This window comes from Thunnus maccoyii, chromosome 3, assembly GCF_910596095.1.
Source record: "Thunnus maccoyii chromosome 3, fThuMac1.1, whole genome shotgun sequence".
Lineage (NCBI taxonomy): Eukaryota > Metazoa > Chordata > Actinopteri > Scombriformes > Scombridae > Thunnus > Thunnus maccoyii.
In genome coordinates, this window is record NC_056535.1 from 34801865 (window position 1) to 34825622 (window position 23758).

The window sequence follows — 23758 nt, forward strand, 5'->3', positions numbered from 1 at the left end:
TTCCACTTTTCTCTCCTGTAGCTGTACTCACTCAGAGGAAGTTGTTAGTTTGGTCTGAATCTGATCGTCTGTTTTTCAGTCTGTGTGTCTCCTCAGAGACGAAGAACAAACTGTTTCCTGCTTTGTCTCAGGTGAGTCAGCTGAGGGGTGGAGCTTTGTCAGACCTCTTCTAATAAATGCTGTTACTTCACATGTAACACAGGGTGTGTTTCATTCTAACATTCAAAGATACACCTACCAACACCTCTAAAGTTTAATGACTAACAGGTTTTACCTGATTTTATCTGTACAGTATAGAACATCATGACATTTATGAAGCTCAGAAAATAATCTGTCATTCAGAGGATCAGTGGTTCTGTTGTGATGGAGCTTTTATTGTGCAGGAACTTAAGGTTCACATAGCAGTGGTGTAGGCAGAAATTGTATTTTTGGTGGATCATCTTTTCCCACAGAAACTGATTTATGAAAACTTAGAAGAAGAAAAAAGAACAAAAACAAACTGAAAAATGAGCGACCAGGTTACTTTGCAATGTTCTGCATCACAAAGTAAAACACTGTCTATCCAACAAGCTCAACCAACAGAGCATCACACTATAAAGGCTGAACACAACACTATAGACAAAAAGTGTCTTTTACAGCCTCTTCAGACTAAAATACAGTATATATGCACCGGTAAGACCAGCTGCTCCTCAGCTCTACAGCACACAGCTTTTAATTAACAATTGTATTTTTTGGGGGGCATAAGTTGAAAGGAGGACCGTAGTATGAGCCTCTTGAGCTCTTCTGTCACATCTGTTTTGTTTCTGTTATCTGGATTTTATGCTGCTGTATATATGAGGAAATAACAAAATCTAAATACTATGTTTTTTTGCTACAATTAAAAAATACCAGGGAAATCCTTCAGTTAAATCCATTCATTGTTTGTGAAAATAAACTTAAAGCAACACAATTAACAACAAAGGAAAAAGGGGCTGCAGGTGGAGCCAAATCAAAGAACTACTTAAAAAATTAACAGTAACTTCTACTTCCAACACAAATACCAGTTTGTGACCTAAGTGGAGACATCAGGTTGAATCCATCAAGTGCACTAGTATAATACATTATTATAGTATTACTAGTATAGTACATTAGTAATAACATTAGCTGCAATAACATCTGGAGTTCATTTTAATATGTTTACATAAACTCTGCTTTATATTCAGTCCAGATCAGGCCATGAAACCCTCCTGCAGTTTGTGGTTCAATGTCTCCATCTAGTGGCCGAACATTTGAACAGCTGTTATCTCAAACCTGTGGGACAACTACAAACCAGTGATACCAAATTCCCAAATTACAATGATTTTAAAACAGGGCTGTAGATACTATTGATCATACTGAAGTAATGTCCTCTGTGTTTTATTTTACTGTAATCATGTGTGTGTGTGTGTGTGTGTGTGTGTGTGTGTGTGTGTGTGTGTGTGTGTGTGTGTACTGTCATACAAGTGCAGCTGGGAATATTGTCAGTCAGGGGTACCCTGTATATTGTAAGTAAGGGATACTCTGGAATATTAAAGGAAAGGGGTATCATGGACTATTATAAGTAAGGGACATGATGGAATGTTGTAAAGCCTATTTTAAGAGAGACTTGATCCATCATTATAGATGCGTTTATTATAATAAGTTAAAAACATATAGACAGCAGGAGATTTGTGTGATTTGAAGGCTTCCTGTGGAGACAATTTACTAAAAGAAACTGAGAGAAAAGATCTGATTAAATGATAGAATTCAACTGATGAAAACTGAATAAAAACATTTTTTTACAGGCAGAATTATTTTGACTTCATCACATCAAATGGAAAATTATGCATATATCTTGAATTATTTCATATAAAGTTTTACATACAGTATATTTATTTAAACAATGAATTACATTTAATGTTTGTAAATTTTATCATTTGAACTGGAATTTAAAATAAAGTTCAGCATGCAGTAATTGATTCTTGGCTGCTGGTCTTCATGGCTCCACACAAAGTCAACATCAGAAAACATTAACAACCATTTAAAATGACACAGTATCAATAAAAAACTAAAGGCTGAAGAGACCAAATATAAAGATCAGAAAATAAGTTGAATCATTTTATGTTTGACAAAAACAGCAACAAGTGAAACAACATGAACATATTTTGGAATAATGAGACAGCAGGAGGACAGAAGCTTCAGAGGTTAAATTCAGCGACTTTTCCCTTTAAGAAATAAATTACAATAATTAAAAGAACCATCCTCTTCGTCTGTAACTGATCTGTTCCACTGTCACAGAGACCTTCAGTGGAGAAATCTTCAGTTTATCTACAGTGTCAATTAATGGAAACAGTCTGTCAGTGAAAGTGTGTGTGAAGGTGTGTATGTGTGTGTTAGTATCAGGATCAGAGAACGACAGATTTCCTCTGTTCCAGTCCAGATTCAGTCTGATCCTCTGGAGCTTCTTCTTCACTGGGAGATCAGTGCGGAGACCTGGTGGTGAACACGCTGAGTATTTACCTTCATTGAACCATATTGTCCATAAGCCAGAAAGTATGTCTCCCCTCCTCTGGACAGACTCTGATAACACACCCAGTGTCCACTCTGTACTGTCTCCAACCTCGACATCCCAGCTGTGAGTCCCTGAGTTAAAGCCCTCAGAGCCCAGGACAGACAAGAAGTGATCAAACCTCTCTGGATTATCAGGAAGCTGCTGTTTCTCTCCTCCATGTCTCACACTGGTCAGATCTCCAGACAGGATGAGTTCTGGAGCAGCAGTGTTTGGATCCAGAATGACAGGAGTGTAGGAGACCATCTCCTTCATCTTGTTCCAGATGTTGAAGGCCAGGTTGCCCAGGTGTTTGGCCTGGTCTATCAGAGCTCCTGAGAGCAGCTGTGGATCATCCAGCAGGGGGCAGCGCTGGACTCTGTCCACTGCAGCCTTGTAGTTGTGCTGGAATGAGTGTGCTATCTCTCTGCTCAGAGCCTCCATCTTCTCCTTCATCATCTGAATCTTCTGCTCCTCTTCCTCCCTCAGAGCAGCCATCCTGACCTCCTCTTCCTCTTCTAGAAACTGGTGAAGCTTCTTAAACTGCTCCTTAATCTGTCTCTCGGTGTGTCGGACCTGGACCTTAATGTGTTCTGCTGTTTGATCAAACTTCACTTTAACTTGTTCAGAAACCTTCTCCTTTAAGGGCTTCAGAGTTTCCTCAAGTTCCTTCTTGTGTTGTTGTGCAGCTTCATTGATGGGTTTGAATCTGTGGTTGGTGTGTTGTTCTGAATCTCTGCAGACGACACACACTGGCTGCTGATGGTCCAGACAGAAGAGTTTGAGTTTCTCAGAGTGCAGACTGCAGAGAACCTCTGAAGCTCTCTGATCTCTGTCCTGTAAGAAGGACTCACACAGCTTCTTTAACACCAGACTAACAGGTGGTTCTTCTGTTGAAGATCTTTTCCGACAAACTGGACACTCACGTGTTTGTTTCTCTCTCCACCAGCTCTTCAGACAGTCTTTACAGAAGCTGTGGCTACATGACAGAACAACAGGATCTCTAAAGACGTCATGACAGACCGGACAGCAGAGATCCTCCTCTGATCTGGAAGACATTTTGTCTCCGAGTGAAGCTGAAAACACAACAGACAGTTAGTACAGTCAGTCATGGCTCCCCTCCCTCCTCTACTAACTTCACTGACATTTACTTTTACTTTGACTCCAGTTTCTAGTCAAACTCACATTCAGTGTGTGGAGAGTCAGCAGGTTGAAGCAGCAGAGTTCTAGTTTTCCACTTTTCTCTCGTGTAGCTGTACTCACTCAGAGGAAGTTGTTAGTTTGGTCTGAAGGTGATTCTGATCGTCTGTTTTTCAGTCTGTGTGTCTCTTTAGAGACGAAGAATAAACTGTTTCCTGCTTCATCTCAGGTGAGTCAGGTGATTATTGGAGCTTTGTCAGACCTCTTTTAAATGCTGTCGTTTCACATGTAACACAGGGTGTGTTTCATTCCAAAGTTCAAAAATACACCTACCAACACCTCTAAAGATCAATGACTAACAGGTTTTATATGATTTTATCTGTGAAGTACAGAACATCATGACATTTATGAAGCTTATAAAATAATCAGAAGTCAGAAGGGCATTCAGAGGATCAGTGGTTCTGTTGTGATGGACTTTTATTATGCAGGAACTTAAGGTTCACATAGCAGTGGTGTAGGCAGAAATCGTATTTTGGGTGGTCAATCTTTTCCCAGAAAAACTGACTTATGAAAAGTTAGAAGAAGAAAAAAGAACAAACATTCAAACTGAAAAACAAGCGACCAGTTTACTTTGCAATGTTCTGCATCACAAAGACAGTAACAGCAAAACACTGTCTATCCAACAAGCTCAACCAACAGAGCATCAGACCAAAAAGGCTGAACACAACACTATAGACAAAAAGAGTCTTTTATAGCCTGTCCAGCCTAAAATACAGTATATATGCACCATCAAGACCAGCTGCTCATCAGCTCTATAGCACACAGCTGTTAATTAACCATTTTATTGCACAAAGTGGCAACTAAACATAAACCCAGACAGCAGAAAAGGTGTTAATTTAGACACAAACATCCCTCATGCATTCATTATTACAGCCTACAGCCATGTTGCTTCAGTACCAGTCAGCTCACGTAAAACAAATTTTACAGAAAATTGTGTCCTTACACTCTTTTAACTGTCTATACCACTGTGGTGAGAAGCAATTTGATTTCCCATTCTTGGCTGTGCAGGGAAATACGTACACATTCAGCTGTGAATGTGGTTCATAAATGGCACATAAATCAGCGGGTGAACCCATAGCCGCAAGAACATGATTTCAGTTGGAGGTGCTGACGATTAAACATCCCCTCCCAATTAAATGTTTGAGTTTATAAAATACCTGCATTGATCCCACTGCAGCAGAAACAATATGTGCGTCTCCCCACTAAGAGAGAGCTGCTGCACATTTAAGCACAAGGCAGAGCAGTTTTACTTCATTGATTATTTAAATCTCCAGACATGCCAACAGGATCAGTCAGGATCTAATATTAATTAATGTTCTATATTCTTCTACACATCCAAAAGGATAGTCCAGGTTCATACAGTAAAATTGAAATCTTACCGGCCACTTTAACAAGACTTCCAAGTCTATTCTTATTGGACAGATTAAGGTTTCCAAACCAAACAGTAAATCCTGAGCTCCATCAGAGCTGTTTAAAAAAACATTTCAGAAGCTAAAAGTTTAATTCTGTTTCCTCTGGAGAGTTTTCTCTGTCCTGTCAGTTTGATAACTACAGTTTTTAGTAATCGAGCTGCCGGAGAAAATTCTAACCGGGATATGTCAGCCGTGTGTCTCAGGTTTCTTTTCCCCACTCAGCTGTCACTACACGCAGGGTCTATTTTTGCTGGACCAGCTCACACTTGACAGAAAAAAAATACTCCAACAACAAAAATGGGCCTATAGGCTGCAGTCACCTGGAGGCTGCAGCTCCCTCAGCACCACTGCTTCCAGCAGTTATGGGTGAACCTGCATCGGGCTGACCAGAAGAAAGCGCTATACCGCCAGGGAGTGAGCGGCCAGGCTGATGAATCTGGTGGACCCAGTTGATGGAGGCCGTGGAGTTTCTTCTTCCTTAACTTTTTGTCAAACAGCACATTTAAAACTTTGTGTAGCCATTGTTGTAGCGTTAACGTTATATCACCTGAAAAGCAGCAAGCTGGCTGATGGCAGCTCAGGAAGTTACAAAATGTGTTTTGATCAAACTTGGCTGGGTGGACCAGTGCCGCCCATTACTGGCTACGCGCCTGCAGCCCACTAAAGCCACAGATATATTGTAAATGATAACTGCATTTATATAGCGCCTTTCTAGTTTTCTGACCACTCAAAATGCTTTACAATATACGTCAACATTCACCCATTCACACACACATTCACACACTGATGGCAGAGGCTGCCATGCAAGGCGCCAAAATGCTCATCAGGATCTAATCTAACGCACATTCACACACCGCTGGCGCAGCCATTGGGAGCAATTTGGGGTTCATTATCTTGCACAAGGACACTTCGACATGCGGACTGGAGAAGCCGGGGATCAAACCACCAATCTTCCGATTAGTGGATGACCCACTCTACCTTGAGAGCCACAGCCGCCCCATGAGATATACTCCCGAGGGGACACATACACGGACAGCTGTGGCCACCACGGACGCATAGTAGTTCTGTTTCTACTACTTTCTGGAGTCCGACGCGTTCCACACATGCACAGTTGATCAGAATCTACAGGAAGACAGTGTAGTGGCTGTGCGGACACACAACAAAAGCCAAAATTATACCAAAATGAATGAGGATCTGCCAGGGTTTTTGTGACGTAAATTTCATCATCAGAGGGTGTACATGTAGGCTCTGTGGGGATTTTCAATGGATGTATTATAAGAGCTGGATGCCGGATTAAAATGACGGCCATTCAGTCCGATAGGAATTGCTTGGCTGGCACATACGCCAAAAAAAAGGAGTGGGTTTGAAAGGAGTGCATTCGGTTATTAGTTATAATTCATAATCATGGATCATTAGATCAGAAATTATTAAACTAACTTAATAATACCTGGAAACCGGGACCAATAACCAAACTGTAAAAGTAGTCTCATAAACAAATTATTCAATTAGGGGGAGCTGATACCTGGTGTATCAGCACCATTAAGTGAACAGTAATCATCCTCTTATCACAGTAAAATATGCACAATAATGACCAGAAGACTTATCTTTAAAGCTATAAATAGTATTTATTAACCTCCACAAGGATAAACAAAGTCAACAATTGTTTCAATCAATAAATACTATGCTGCCAACTAATACTAATACTAAGTGTGTGTGTGTGTGTGTGTGTCACAAGATGGCTGACGTGAATCATGTGACGATGCACGTGGTTCAAGATGGTGCAGCTTCTGGGGGAAGTCATGTCACGTGAGAAACAACCGGCGGAAGACACTGCAGAGTTCTGGTTAACAATAGCAGATAGCGCTGACCGGTGGTGTTTCTGCACACACGTGTCTGATGGCAGATAACAAAAAGGGCAAGGCGGCACTATGTCCTGCATTATCTGACCATCAGATGTGTGGAAAACATGCATGATCAGGTGGATATGCGTGTGTGTATATGTTAGTAAAAGAGAAGGAAAGAGAAGAAGGGAGGCCGACTCTCGGTCCCGCAACCGTGAGAGGAGAGCAGCGGTTGCTTTACCTACAGAGAGCGAATGTATGGACGGTAGTCTGTACGCACGTTGTCTGGTTGTGGACTGACAAAGCAATTACTTTTCACAAACACAGAAATCCCGAATGGGATAACACAAACAGTTTAGCGTGGTGAACACAAAACTAAACAGGCAGCAACTTAAAAATACTTCTGTTCCGTTAAAACCTACAACAACAATACAAGCACTAAGCTTATAAACACAAAAATCTAATATTATCTCTGCCCAGACAACCTCTTACTTGTGTCACTCTCCAAAGCGAACCGGTGTGTGTGTGTGTATGAAAGTCCGTCAGTGAGATCCAGCAGCAGGTCCTCCAATGCGTAGTACTGATGGTGCCGTCCTTGTTCCTTGAGGCTGACGGTGCTGGTTTCTCGGTGGGGCAGTGAAGAAACGCAGGCTGGTCGACTCAGTCAGTAGACAGCGGGGTGTAGAAGTTATCCACTTCTCCGTAAAGAAACTCTTTCCTTCCTTCTGCAGGTAACAGTGAGAGTGCTGGGTTGCAGCAGCAGTAGTGTTTCCCCCACTGCCTTGCCCGCAAGTTCCCGCTCAGCCCATAGACTTTACAACTTTATGACATCACAGATTTCTAAATAGTTTTTCTCCACTCAAGGAAAGTTTTACAAATACAAAACCTCCATGGATCAAAAGTTCATGGTAGAAAGAGTCATAATTGACCTTGTTTGCAGTTCAAGGTGTCCTGTCAACAGTTTTACAGGTGTCTCTTTTACAGTGGTGGTCTATGGGGAAAATGCTTTTTGGGCTGCAGGGGGATTTTCCACTGCAATACCCCAAGTGGCCACTGGGAAAATTGGCTGCAAGGGTGAGCAGCAGTGCCCTAAACAGCTCTTATTATACATCATGGGACATCCACGCACCTCCAATGAGTTGTCGGCGTGGTCACTACGCTGTCTTCCTGTAGACGCAGAGTTACTGCGCATGTGTGGAACAGGTCGGACTACAGAAAGTAGAATAAACAGAGCTACTACACATCTGTGGTGTCCGCAGCTGTGAGTTTATGTGTCAGCTTGTGAGTATTTCTGTGGCTTATCTGTGGCTAAACTGGAAGTATGTGGATCTCTGCACAGAGCCTACGTGTACACCCTCTGACGACGACATTTACGTCAAGCAGACTTATTAATTTCGGCTTAAATCTAAGCAGGGTTTGAGTATGGAGTGCAGTGCTCAGCAAATATCCGCAGGACAAATCTAGTCCTACAGCAGAAATATTTGGCCCTCTGATGATAGTTGAAGTTTTGACTTTAATGGTTTACATTAGAACTTTTACATAATTTCTCACCAATCTTCTGTAGATAACAAAATAAATCCAAATGAATATAAGCTCATCCATCTAAGGAGAGGCGTTAGAACCCTAATTTCGCAGTGCTGTTTGAACTCTGCATGCTGCTGAAATTAAGTCTAATAAACCCACCAGAAATTACATTTTACTGTGTGACTTCTAACTCTGTTTTAATTCCTCAACTTTAGCCCGTTGAACCAGAACAGAGGCTCATGAAATATAGGATACTCATGAAAGTGATTTATGAGCGATTTGTTACACACAGATCACAAATGTTGCCACTGTCCCGTTTCTCAAATTGCAGATAAATTTGCAAGTCCTACACTCTTCTCGCATGCACATGCATATGCGTGGGTTCCAAGTCTGGTGTTTCTTTTGTTTAGTTAAATGTGTTAAAATGAAAGTTAGAGGAAATTATCTCATGTTGAAAGTCGCAGTTTACATATAGAAAATTTGGTGAAACGGGTCCCTGATTTGTTCTTCACAAACACAAATGTGGCAGTTTGTTACGGCTGTAGCGTCATGGATGTGTGTGTGTGTGTGTGTGTGTGTGTTTTTTCTCTCTGGTGTCCCTCCAGGTTCCGCCCTCCTCCTCCCTACTCCTGCAGTGGGTGGTGGATCACACCACACTGATTAACTATGATATCAAGGTCTGGAGCTTAACAGCTTGAAGAGAGCTGCAGACGGGGCCAGTTGGCCAGTAGGCAGCATTTCTGTTGTGTGATGGTGATTTTTGTATTTGTTTTTTTTGACTTTGGCTTAACTTAACTCAGACTCAAGCTGTCTCAGGGGCATCTGATACATTCAATGGGCCCCCTCTTCACAATGTTTTCCTCCCATACAGTGCACCCTATAGGGCACCTTTTTTCATTGAAAGGAAACTCAATTCTGCACTTCAGTATGTTAGAATTAGGAGAACCCTAAATTTCCCTTTTTTTGTGTTCACTAGAAGGGCACCCATACAGAAACTCCAGCTCACCCCATTACAACAGCATCATAGGGCACTGCATTACATCCCACTATCACCTTTTCCTCCACTGAAAGGGCACTATATATATATATATATATATATATATATATATATATGGGGAAATAACAAAATCAAAATGTTTTTTTTCTACAACTAAAAAATACCAGGTAAATCCTTCAGTTAAAACCATTTATTGTTTGTGAAAACAAACTAAAAGCAACACAATTTACAACAAAGGACAAAGGGGCTGCAGGTGGAGCCAAATCAGAGAATTACTTACAAAATTAACAGTAACTTCTACTTCCAACACAAATACCAGTTTGTGACCTAAGTGGAGACATCAGTTTGTATCTATCAAGTATAATACATTATTATAGTATTACTAGTATAGTACATTAGTAATAACATTAGCTGCATTAACACCTGGAGGTCATCTTACCATGTTTACATAAACCCTGCTTTATATTCAGTCCAGATCAGACCATGAAACCCTCCTGCAGTTTGTGGTTCAATGTCTCCATCTAGTGGCCGAACATTTTAACAGCTGTTATCTCAAACCTGTGGGACAACTACAAACCAGTGATACCAAATTCCCAAATTACAATGATTTTAAAACAGGGCTGTAGATACCATTGATCATACTGAGGTAATGTCCTCTGTATTTTATTTTACTGTAATTGTGTGTGTGTGTGTGTGTGTGTACTGTCATACAGGTGCAGCTGGGAATATTGTCAGTTAGGGGTACCCTGTATATTATAAGTAAGGGATACCCTGGAGTATCAAAGGAAAGGGGTATCATGGACTATTATAAGGAAGGGGTATGATGGAATACTGTTAGATAAGAGGTATTTTTAATTTAAAAACATATAGACAGCAGGAGATTTGTGTGATTTGAAGGCTACCTGTGGATGCAACAACGGAAACTGAGAGAAAAGAGACAAATAGTTAAAAAACATGATGGATCCTGTAGAGTCTGTGTGTATTGTTACATTTGATAAAATGGAAGTCAGAACTAAAACATGACGACAATAAATCTGAACACATTTCCTGCTTCAGTTTTTATTGGTTTCCATACAAAGTTTTCCAGTTAAAAAGAATCACAGCAGGTTACAGGTTACATGAACATCCAGCAAACATCAGACATTTACATTTTCTACATTTAGCAGGTTTTCTTATTCAGAGAGAAACAGCAGAGAAAACTTCAGCCCTTAAATCACCAAAATGAACCCAAACTCACATGTCCACCTTAAAACTCACATGTCCACCTTGAATAAACTGATGAAAACTGAAAAAAACAGACAGAATTATTTTGACTTCATCACATCAAATGTAAAATTGTGCAGATATTTTGAATTATTTCATATAGAGTTTTATATACAGTATATTTAATTAAATAATGAATACAATGAATGAAATGAAAAACAATGAAAACAAAACAATGAATGAAATGACACAGTATCAATAAAATACAGCTGGAGAGACCAAATGTAAAGATCAGAAAATAATGTTTAATGTTTGACAAACACAAGCGAAACAACATGAACATATTTTGGAATAATGAGACAGCAGGAGGACAGAAGCTTCAGAGGTTAAATTCAGAAACTTCTCCCTTTCATTGTTGTCCTCCGGTCAAATTTGACCCGTTTTCAAATGTTTTTATATCAGAAATATGGATTTCTTTCATCTAATTGCCTGAAAATCACATGGATGGGTCCATACTACACTCTTTGCAAGTAAAAGTAATGATCACCGCTTTAATTGAATTGTGGGTGTTTTATTAAAATTTATAGCATCTGTGGTCTTCCTGGTTCAAATTTGACCCGGCCACCAATAGGTGCAGCAATGGGGCGATTGGTCACATATTATGCTTTCCAGCAGATGAACACACACACACATGCACATGTACATGCACGCTAGCTTTGGGCAATATGGCCTTAAAATAATCTCACGATATTCAGGATATTTCTGCAATACCATGTGTCTATCACCGTCTATCACTGTTTTACTTCGCAAGGCAGCTGGATTTGCAAGATCATGAGATCACGCGAGAATCCATCTTGTCAGGCTTCAAGTTATGTGTTTGTGTCTGAACCACCCAAGTAGGTCTATCTGCAGACTTGCAGTATCTACACAACACACCCACTTTACTATATGACACACCCACTTGCTTAGGTTTAGGCATGAGGAGGGGGATGGTTAGGGTTAGGGGTCGGGGTCGGGGGGGAAGGGCTTGTCGAGTAGCTTGCCGTTAGGGTGACAGCATCAGAGGGGGGGTTTCGTGTAGTAAAGTAGGCTTGTCACAAAATAAATTGGGTGTGTCGTGTAAGTCTGCAAAACTGCACACAGACCGTTCTTGAACCACTGGTTGTTCGGACGAATCAGCGTCTTATGAAGATTCTCACATGATCTCGCGAATCCTGCTGCCTCGTAAGGTAAGACAGTGATAGACGGTGATAGACAGTTGGTTCATCCAATCACCTGCCAAGTATTTTTTGAAAGTGCATGCCCTTTTCCAAACAGTTTCCAAGGACGACTTCTCAGATGTGTAACAAACCATTTGGCGTGTGAGGTTAGCGATAATAATATCTTGGCAATATGACAAAATACTCCTGGTAGGATCTTTTGCTCTCCTCGTACTCAACCGGGTGCTTCAGCTTGAGGTGGGGAAATAACTTTGTTGTATTGCCCCCTTTTGTTGTTACAATCTTCTTGCACTTCTTACATATTACCGTGGTTTGTTGTACATCTGATCTTTTGTAACCAAACCACCTCCACATTAACTCCTCCACTGTGGAGTCGGTAGCAATGTTACTTTTGCCTCCAGCCATGCTTGTTGTTGCTGTACATCATTACATCAACATGTCAGAATACTGCCATTATCATGATATGATTTTTTTTATCATATTAAAAATTATACTGATATTAGCGTGAACGATATGATATGGCACACCCCTAACACACACACACACACACACAATCAAACACATACAACTTCAAAGCTACAGGTCTGTAAACCTGATTTCATCACAATTGAGGTATAATTTCATGCAAATGAGGTCTATTGACCTCTATTGAACAAAAAGTAGTGTAAAAATTGTGGTAATGAGTTGGAATGAAGTTGGCTAAAAAGATGTAACACAGAACTGGGTGATAATGTATACTTTATGCTTTATAAACAGTCAAACGAAACCGGGTCAATTTTGACCCAAGGGACAACGCGTGTTATTATGTGCGGCCATTAAAAAATTTGAAATAGTGTCAAAACAGTGTCCTGATTAAACTTTGACATATACCAGTCTGTGATAATCTATCAACATATTTTCCTCTGATCTTAAATATAATTAAATTAGTTCATAATTTCTGCTATTTTTTCACTCAAAAACAATGTATGACTTCATGTAAATGATGTCTATTGATCATAAATTAAAAAAGCAATGTAAAATTTGTGATACTGAGTTGGAATGAAGTTGGCTAAAAGATGTTACACAGTTTTGAGTGATAATTTATACTATATGCTTTCTAAACAGTCAAACCAGACCGGGTCAATTTTGACCCGGGAGAACATGTGTGCACAGTCGACGGGAAGACAACAGGAAGGTTAATAGATAAATTAGAGTAATTATAAGAACCATCATCATCGTCTCTAACAGCTCTGTTCCACTGTCACAGAGACCTTCTGTGGGGAAATCTTCAGTTTATCTACAGTGTCAATGAATGGAAACAGTCTGTCAGTGAAAGTGTGTTTGAAGGTGTGTATGTGTGTGTTAGTATCAGGATCAGAGAAGGACAGATTTCTTCTGTTCCAGTCCAGATTCACTCTGATCCTCTGGAGCTTCTTCTTCACTGAGAGAACAGTGGGGGGAGTGGGTGGTGACCATGCTGAGTATTTACCTTTATAAAACCATATTCCCCATAATCCAGACTGTATGAATCCCTTCCTCTGGACAGACTCTGATAACACACCCAGTCTCCAGTATGTATTGTCTCCAACCTCGACATCCCAGCTGTGAGTCCCTGAGTTAAAGCCCTCAGAGCCCAGGACAGAGTAGAAGAGATCAAACCTCTCTGGATTATCAGGAAGCTGCTGTTTCTCTCCTAGTCTCACACTGGTCAGATCTTCAGACAGGATGAGTACTGAATTTGCAGTGTTTGGATCCAGACTGACAGGAGTGTAGGAGACCATCTCCTTCATCTTGTTCCAGATGTTGAAGGCCAGGTTGCCCAGGTGTTTGGCCTGGTCTATCAGAGCTCCTGAGAGCAGCTGTGGATCATCCAGCAGGGGGCAGCGCTGGACTCTTTCCACTGCAGCCTTGTAGTTGTGCAGGAATGAGACGTCTTCAGCTCTCAGCTCCTCCTCTGTGGCTCTGACTGTGAGTGAAAGAGCTGCTATCTCTCTGCTCAGAGCCTCCATCTTCTCCTTCATCATCCGACTCTTCTGCTCCTCTTCCTCCCTCAGAGCAGCCATCCTGGCCTCCTCTTCCTCTTCTAGAAACTGGTGAAGCATCTTAAACTGCTCCTTAATCTGTCTCTCTGTGTGTCGAGCCTGGACCTTAATGTGTTCTGCTGTTTGTTCAAATTTCACTTTAACTTGTTCACAAACCTTTAACTTCTCCTTCAAAGGCTTCAGAGTTTCTTCAAGTTCCTTCTTGTGTTGTCGTGCAGCTTCATCAACAGGTCTGAATCTGTGGTTGGTGTGTTTTTCTGAATCTCTGCAGACGACACACACTGGCTGCTGATGGTCCAGACAGAAGAGTTTGAGTTTCTCAGAGTGCAGACTGCAGAGAGCCTCTGAAGCTCTCTGATCTCTGTCCTGTAAGAAGGACTCACACAGGTTCTTTAACAGCAGGTTACGAGGTGGTTCTGACTTTGAAGATCTTCTCTTACAAACTGGACACTCATGTATTGGTTTCTCTCTCCACCAGCTCTTCAGACAGTCTTTACAGAAGCTGTGGCTACATGACAGAAGAACAGGATCTCTAAAGACGTCATGACAGACCGGACAGCAGAGATCCTCCTCTGATCTGAAAGACATTTTGTCTCGGAGTGAAGCTGAAAACACAGCAGACAGTTAGTACAGTCAGTCATGGCTCCCCTCCCTCCTCTACTAACTTCACTGACATTTACTTTCACTTTGACTCCAGTTTTTAGTCAAACTCACATTCAGTGTGTGGAGAGTCAGCAGGTTGAAGCAGCAGAGTTCTAGTTTTCCACTTTTCTCTCCTGTAGCTGTACTCACTCAGAGGAAGTTGTTAGTTTGGTCTGAAGGTGAATCTGATCGTCTGTTTCTCAGTCTGTGTGTCTCTTTAGAGACGGAGAATAAACTGTTTCCTGCTTTGTCTCAGGTGAGTCAGTTGAGGGGTGGAGTTTTGTCAGACCTCTTCTAATAAATGCTGTCGCTTCACATGTAACACAGAGTGTGTTTCATTCCAAAGTTCAAAAATACACCTACCAACTCCTCTAAAGATTAATGAGTAACAGGTTTTATCTGATTTTATCTGTGAAGTACAGAACAGCATGACCTTTATGAAGCTTAGAAAATAATGTGTCATTCAGAGGGGCAGGAATTTAAGGTTCACATAGCAGTCATGTAGGCAGAAATTGTATTTTTGGTGGGCCATCTTTTTCCAGAAAAACTGACTCAACCTAACGGGGCTCACCCGAACTGATAAGAGGCCTGGCTCAGTGTCTACTTTTGTTTGCTGCTGCGTGATGACCTGTGTGTGATATTTGCTACTTTCTCCAGTTGACTGTGCACCAGATGCATTATTTCAGTAAGTTAAGGAAATTTGTTATAGTTATTGCTGTTTCTTTGTTTAATGACCAAATGAGTGCTTTGATATGATTAAGATTTACAGTATTAGAGTACCTTTGCAAACTGATTATTGCTTTGATTAAGATTTATTAGAATACCTTTGTTCACTGATTATCGTTTTCATTTGCCTTTTAGCCTTTGAATTATGAAATATGGAAGCCCATTTCTGCCACTGTGATGAAAAAAAAGATCCTTTAAGTCATTATAATGAGAAACTATCTCAAAATGATGTCTTAGTATCTCATAATAATGACTTAGTATCTCATAATAATGACTTAGTATCTCATAATAATGACTTGGTGGCATAACGCCTGTAGATGGCGTTGTTCCGTCATTTTCAAGCTAATTCATGAGCTGAAAAACATAAATGGGGGGAAGATGACATGAGAATGAATCATAGAATGAAATGGTCTTTAATTGATTTATAATCCTAAATTTTGATTATTTTAACTGTAGCATTTTTTTCTCATTGCCCTTACTCATGGTTAACTGATTTTCAGTCTTATTGCTATTCCTGCCTATTTGCTGCCTGCTCAGTATTAAAAAGTCTCAAGAAACCAATACACTAATATGTCAGGAGACATCACAGGGTGTCATAATCCTGAGTTTTATTAATTTTTACAGGAGCATTTTTTTCTTATTGACCCAAACTCACACGTCCACCTTAAATAAAACCCCTCCTCTGATTAAATGACAGAATTCAACTGATGAAAACTGAAAAAAACATTTTCACAGACAGAATTATTTTGACTTCATCACATCAAATGTAAAATTGTGCAGATATGTTGAATTATTTCATATCCATGGCCAAAGCGCAAAACCTCCTATCTGCAGAATTTTCTGATTGGCGGATTTCACTTTGGATGATGAGAACAAGGAAGGCTGCTCATATTCAGTCTGTCTGCAAGATAATCCCGCCCTTCGTTGTGACAGAAAAGTCACCTGATGAAAACCTCCCATGAGGTTTGCTGGGAACATGTTGAGGCACATCACCTCCTGTCTGCATCAGCACCAGACCAAGCTGAATTCTGACCCTAGTATACTACAATGTAGTAACTATTACATTTACTACACTGGCCCATCTTTTTACCTGAAAACAAACTTAATTTTATTTTTAATTTAATTTTAATTATTAACTTAATTTAGAGCATCATTTTGTAGAACCTCTTCCAACTTGCACCAAGTGCAAAAGCGCCTATCTGCAAAATGATCCAGGAAAAGTGGGGAAAAACCACCTATCTGCACTTTGCTAGGCACTAATACCTAGTCGGTATTGTTAACACATAATATATTATGTATTGAATATCTTTAACAAATAGCATTCTGCAAGAAAACAATACGTTTTTTTTTTTGTTTTCTCATAAAAGTGCATTTTTCAGAGGAGGTTTTGCTCTTTGGCCATCGATATACAGTTTTACATACAGTATATTTAATTAAACAATGAATTACATTTAATGTTTGTAAACTTTATAATCTGAACTAGAATTTAAAATAAAGTTCAACATGCAGTAATTGATTCTTGGCTGCTGGTCTTCATGGCTCCACACAAAGTCAACATCAGAAAACATTAACAACCATTTAAAATGACACAGTATCAATAAAAAAAACTAAAGGCTGAAGAGACCAAATATAAAGATCAGAAAATAAGTTGAATCAGTTTATGTTTGACAAAAACAGCAACAAGTGAAACAACATGAACATATTTGGGAATAATGAGACAGCAGGAGGACAGAAGCTTCAGAGGTTAAATTCAACGACTTTTCCCTTTAAGAAATAAATGAGAGTAATTATAAGAACCATCATCATCGTCTCTAACTGCTCTGTTCCACTGTCACAGAGACCTTCAGTGGGGAAATCTTCAGTTTATCCCTTGTGAAAATGAATGGAAACAGTCTGTCAGTGAAAGTGTGTTTGAAGGTGTGTATGTGTGTGTTAGTATCAGGATCAGAGAACGACAGATTTCCTTTGTTCCAGTCCAGATTCACTCTGATCCTCTGGAGCTTTTTCACTGAGAGATCAGTGGAGGGAGCTGGTGGTGAAAATGCTGAGTATTTACCTTCATAGAACCCTATCCTCCATAATCCAGACTGTATGTTTCCCTTCTTCTGGACAGACTCTGATAACACACCCAGTCTCCAGTTTGTATTATTGTCTCCAACCTCGACATCCCAGCTGTGAGTCCCTGAGTTAAAGCCCTCAGAGCCCAGGACAGAGACATAATAATCAAACCTCTCTGGATTATCAGGAAGCTGCTGTTGTTTCTCTCCTTCTCTCACACTGGTCAAATCTTCAGAAAGGATGAGTTCTGAATTTGCAGTGTTTGGATCCAGAATGACAGGAGTGTAGGAGACCATCTCCTTCATGTTGTTCCAGATGTTGAAGGTCAGGTTGCCCAGGTGTTTGGCCTGGTCTATCAGAGCTCCTGAGAGCAGCTGTGGATCATCCAGCAGGGGGCAGCGCTGGACTCTTTCCACTGCAGCCTTGTAGTTGTGCAGGAATGAGACGTCTTCAGCTCTCAGCTCCTCCTCTGTGGCTCTGACTGTGAGTGAAAGAGCTGCTATCTCTCTGCTCAGAGCCTCCATCTTCTCCTTCATCATCCGACTCTTCTGCTCCTCTTCCTCCCTCAGAGCAGCCATCCTGGCCTCCTCTTCCTCTTCTAGAAACTGGTGAAGCATCTTAAACTGCTCCTTAATCTGTCTCTCTGTGTGTCGAGCCTGGACCTTAATGTGTTCTGCTGTTTGTTCAAATTTCACTTTAACTTGTTCACAAACCTTTAACTTCTCCTTCAAAGGCTTCAGAGTTTCTTCAAGTTCCTTCTTGTGTTGTCGTGCAGCTTCATCGATGGGTCTGAATCTGTGGTTTGTGTGTTTTTCTGAATCTCTGCAGACGACACACACTGGCTGCTGATGGTCCAGACAGAAGAGTTTGAGTTTCTCAGAGTGCAGACTGCAGAAAGCCTCTGAAGCTCTCTGATCTCTGTCCTGTAAGAAGGACTCACACAGGTTCTTTAACACCAGGTTACAAGGTGGTTTTGACTTTGAAGATCTTTTCTTACAAACTGGACACTTACGTGTATGTTTCGCTTTCCACCAGCACTTCAGACAGTCTTTACAGAAGCTGTGGCTACATGACAGAAGAACAGGATCTCTAAAGACGTCATGACAGACCGGACAGCAGAGATCCTCCTCTGATCTGGAAGACATTTTGTCTCAGAGTGAAGCTGAAAACACAGCAGACAGAAAGTACAGTCAGTCAAAAGTCAAAAGTAGCACAATCCAAAGCAAAGACACACAAAAAACCCAAAATGTAGATATCTTTCATGCAAGTGGTTAGTGCTAATGTTTTAGTGGTTAGCTGTCAGGTAAGCTAGTTCATGGCTACAAGAGTCTGGGTTAGTAACATGTGATAAAATGTTACAACCTACCCCAAGCAAAAAATTAATTGTATTTATATGTTTACTTTGAATTTCAGTATGCATAGGTCATGGAAGAGAAAGACTGCCAAGGGCTTTCTCTCAACATTTTGGAGTGCCACACATACTGCATACATACTTGTCACACACTGACACAGACACACTCACACAGAAACACACTAATGTTCAATTGATTGATCTGGTGCATATTTGCACATTTTGTTTAGTTTTATCATAATGTTAAAATGAAAGTGTAACACACAGACACAATCGCAATTACATTAAAAACTCATCAAAAATCATTTAAGTGTTGAATAAAAAGTTTTCAATATCTTAAGTTTTTGTCATAATCCTTATTTCATAATGTTCAGTTTCACCCCAGGGTATCTTACAACTAACCCGGACTATGGGGTCAATTGTAAAATTTTACTCCTTGTGTTTGCGACTAAACCATGCATTTTCTGTTTGTGTTGCAGAGATAAAACCTACATCATTTAATAGCAGACACATGCCAGTAGTTTGCATCACATTTTGAACGCGCTGGTTTAACAGAGCTCCAAGCTACAGACATTTGAAATGTCAAAAATGTTACAACCATCCGCGGTCTCCCTTACATGGGACGATTGGGGATTATAACGTATTTCCAAAGTGATGAGAAAACATATAGTCATTCTATAAGGCTATTTCTACAATTGTACTTGCACGCAGCAACTAAATACACTACTGTGTGAAGAGGTCATGTTCACACTCATGTCAAAACTGTGCGCAAACCAACTAGCAGCAGCTAGTAAACACGAATAAACTATAAATGAATAAACTATAAATAAATGTCTAGTTGCTGTCACTTTGGATTCAGATTTAGGGGAGCCTGGTGACAGAAGGAAAAAAGAGGCCAAACCCAAACACCAGCAGTTCAGTGAAAAAGATATTTTGTACGGATTTACTTGTACATCCGTGGATCCACCGCCAGCCAGTGTTTACTTTGCGGTGAAATCTTGACAACTAATTCAATGAAGCCAGTCCATCTACAGCGGCACCAGAGCACCAAACACTCAGGAAGTCTTGGTAAAACTGAGGAGTTCTTCGATTGAAAACTGTCCAACTTCAAGTCAAGTCAGACTACACTGAAGAAAGCACCAAGTGTGTCAAGCAAAGCACTGAAGGTGTCGTATGCTGTGTCGCTACTTGGCTAAATCAAAAAAGCCACACTCTTATCGTTGAAGATCTCATTCTCCCTGCAGCCATAGTTTTGGCTGAAACTATGATTGACAAGAAAGTAGCCGACACACTCAAGACAGTTCCATTATCAAACAACGCAGTGTCCAGTCAGATCGATGATATGTCCACTGATATTTTTGGACAAGTGGTGCATATAATGTAACAAGCAGGTCTGTTGGCTTTGTAGTTGGATGAAATGACTGATGGCAGCAGAGAGGCTCTGCTCCTGGCCTTTGTGCGTTGTCGAGCATAAATGAGCAAATTTTGTTTTGCAAGAAGCTTACAGGAAAGACAACTGGAGAGGAAAATTTTCAGGTTATAGACAGCTTTTTCAAAGACAACAAACTGGAGTGGAAATCCTGCAGTCACATTTGTACCGATGCTACAGCAGCAAAGACGGGGATTTCTTTATGATTTCTTTAGTTGTGTTGCCTTATTAAGTTAATGCCAATGTCTGGTCTTAATTACATATGAATAAGCTGCACTGGAAATATGTTCACTGAAAAAAATGTTGGTGTGTTGAATACTTGCACCAGATGCCATATGGTCATCCTTAAAACTAGAAAGCACAATTAATGGAGGAGAATCTACTATCTACTGAAACACCTCTGTGTATGCAATGCACCAATCACTTTTGGAGGAATATATTATCTATAGAAACTTGCAGTGGAGGAAATATGTGCACTATTTTTCACTTATAATGTTTTTGACTAGCATTAGCTAGCTAACTTGGAAAGTTTACAAAGACCAGGCAAGGATTTCACCGTTGTCACTTTATTGCGCAATACCAATCAACCATATAGCCCAACTCTTCCTTTATTCACGAGTGGTAGAATTAAGATATGAACATACCAATACTAAAGAAAGTGTGACAATACTGTAGGAAATTGTTTCTTTCCTCATTGAAGTCAAGTGCAAGAGGTGAATTGCCACAACAACACAAACTGGATATAGAAGTTGATATGGCAAACATGTTGGCACACAGTGCTTTTTTATTACATAGAAGCCACTGAGCACCATTAGCTTAGTTTGGAGTGGTGTCATTGTCCATGCCTACAAATATGAATCTCTTTAACTGTTCCACTTTATTCACCAGCAGGTCTCTGAATGTGTAAAACCAAAACAATGAGTTCAAACACTCTAAAAGGCTGATTGGAGCTGAAGGGAACTGCAGAGTCTGGTAATAATTTACCGCGGGTTCATCACTATGTGCGACCCCTTTCACATCACATGTACAAGTCTCATCTTATCCTCTTTTAATATAAAATATTTTCATTGTTTTAATACTTTTAAAAATAGTTTTCAAAGGTTTTAATACCTTTTTCCTGCCGTTAAAGAATGCACCTAGAAGTTGCTCCTTCTTTAAAAATAAATCTTAACTTACAACATTTAATTATGGCCTAAGTGTCCTTAGTACCAGAGGACATTCATTTACCATTTTCTTGACATTTTATTTCCACAGATGTAAACAACTTGTGGATAATAATAATAATAATAATTTCAAATAACCTTCACAAGGGATGAACGGCAAGGAAAATGTAATCTTCCCAAATTCAACCTCAACAAAATGCAAACAGAGATACATATATAATTTAAAGACCACCAATATTGAGGTATTTTATATTTGAGCACAGATAAATGTGTTTTTTAATTTATATTCAATAAAACTCACCAAGCAGGATTCAGCATTCAGATTCAGGATTCAGAGTTCTTCACATGTAGAAACACGGACGATACAGTTAAATTATTCCATCTTACACTTCAACTAAAGGTTGCCTTTCAGTTTTGGTCACAGAGAGGTAGATGCTGTTTTGACGTCAGCTTGCTCTTTCTTCTTTCTGTTGAATTTCCAGCTCCCACATAAAAAGCCACTTACTTACGTACGTACAGGCAACACCCCCCCCCCTCCCTCTTGCTTGGTTTCCTCATTCAGGGACACTCTACGTGAGCACAGACTCGACGCATCAGACCACTACCAAAAACACATACAAGCAGAAAACAAAACATAACACAATCTACATCTATGATGGGAGATGTGCTTCCTTCTGCTCCAGCAAGATAAACCTTCTTCAACTTAGTTATTACTATAATTATAGAAGCAAAATGTTAAAAAGTTAATCTAATTTCTATGTCTTCCTCTCATCCTTGATAGGTCGAAAAGCAACTACAGTGCAGAGTGAAAACCACATGACTGATGGTAATAATGTGCAGACAAAGATCTGCCTTTCCTTTTGCTGAGTGAAACTTTCTCAAGAGAATTTTCGCACATGTTTACCACAAATGACGAAATGTTTATTACATGTTGTACGTCCTGCTTCTGTCACCTCATTGTTATTGTTAGGAGCCTATATTTTCCATAAAAGCAAAGTTATCAGACAGATAAATCCACAGACGGAGGCTGGACGCACATTATATATCATATTATTATGATTTGTTGAAATATAGAGTATATGTGATTGCATAAGCAACAATCAAAGTTAACAAACATAATTAGATGTGAATTATGAAGAGTTGGATACTCTAAACTCTAAAAGCCTCTCACTCATAAGGACTGTATGAGCGAAAAACAGAAATAAAGAAATCTCTTGTGTAAAATAGTCAAAACTGTTCTAAACTTTGGCAGAAAATTGTGTTCATGTAGAATCAAATCATTCATAACTCAGAAACTTGGTTGTTTGGGCCTTTAAAGACACTTTGATTTGTATCTCCTCCTGCATGATGCTACCAAGATGATTTGTGTGCCAAATTATGCACAATTCTGATCAACAATATAAAATCAATGAATAAAAAACAAGAAAGTGGCAGAAAACATTAAATGTGTTTTGTGTGTGTGTGTGTGTGTGTGTGTGATTCAGGTATTCCTCACGTTGTGGGGACATAAATCAACAGCACATAAGCTCATTATGATGACATGTACAGTATATGAGTTATTTACAGTGATGCACTAAAGCCCAATGCAGACGTTAGACCTCTAAAGGGTGGTCGGGCTTTTGCTGTCGGAGCCTCCAACTCTCTGGAACTCCACTGAACTCAGACACACTTGGTCTTTAGCTTCTTTTAAAACTTGTCTTAAAAACTTTTTTCTTTGTGAAAGCTTTTGGAAATGTTTGATATGTTTTAATTACTGTTTTTACACGTATTAGTTGATGTTATTTTATCGTATTTTTTATCATTATTTTGCTCCTGTGCATTCTATTGTCCTATTATTACTATTATTGTGCATCTTCTATTGTTACTATGTACTTCTGCCTTTAACTCTTTGTTCCTCTTTGCTTATTTTATCTGCCTTGTTGGTTTTATTTTCCTTTGTAAAGCATTTTGTAACATTGTTAAGAAAAGTGCTATATAAATAAAATGTATTATTATTATTATTGTTATCTACAAATTAATTCATTTTCATATGATTTTAAAGTCATTCAAAAAATTATGCCAATTATCATCAGTCCTTACAGCAGTCACACACTTTTCTTCAGGAAACACTTCTAGTTACTTTTACTTTAATTGACTTGTATATATGATGGAGGAACTCAGGAAGACCAGAGTTCCAGAGCTCAGAATTAAGATTTTAATGAACCTGCCAGTCATCGTTGAAGCGTGTGGCCGTGGCATGGCGTTGACTTTTGATGTTTCGCCATGACAAAGGACATTGCTATAACTTTAGTGCAAATGCTCCAGTCTGCCCCAAACTTTGCATGTTTGATAAGAGTCCCGGCCTGAACACGTCCTCATGACAATATTCAGTCAGTGATGCAAACCGGCTGACTAGTGCCCCCTATGAAATTGCAGCAAAGCAGCCC

At 39.8% G+C, this 23758-nt stretch overlaps 2 protein-coding genes across 2 annotated transcripts; both read right to left on the reverse strand.

The window, feature by feature from the left end:
- Positions 1–12998: 12998 nt before the first annotated feature.
- On the reverse strand, positions 12999–14562 carry LOC121893519 (nuclear factor 7, ovary-like). The gene has a single exon (XM_042405562.1). It carries the CDS (start codon positions 14549–14551, stop codon positions 13163–13165), a length of 1389 nt encoding a protein of 462 aa, XP_042261496.1. The 5' UTR covers positions 14552–14562; the 3' UTR covers positions 12999–13162.
- A 2478-nt stretch (positions 14563–17040) lies between these two features.
- LOC121893434 (nuclear factor 7, brain-like) lies at positions 17041–21728 on the reverse strand. Its single transcript, XM_042405555.1, has 2 exons — positions 21634–21728; positions 17041–18551 (listed from the first exon to the last, which is right to left on the reverse strand). The coding sequence occupies exon 2, from the start codon at positions 18532–18534 to the stop codon at positions 17143–17145; it is 1392 nt and encodes a 463-aa protein (XP_042261489.1). The 5' UTR covers positions 18535–18551; positions 21634–21728; the 3' UTR covers positions 17041–17142.
- Between the last annotated feature and the right edge of the window lie 2030 nt (positions 21729–23758).

Coding starts and splice junctions, on each gene's coding strand:
- LOC121893519 (XM_042405562.1), bottom strand. CDS start 14,551: ATGTCTTTCAGATCAGAGGAGGATCTCTGCTGTCCGGTCTGTCATGAC.
- LOC121893434 (XM_042405555.1), bottom strand. CDS start 18,534: ATGTCTTCCAGATCAGAGGAGGATCTCTGCTGTCCGGTCTGTCATGAC.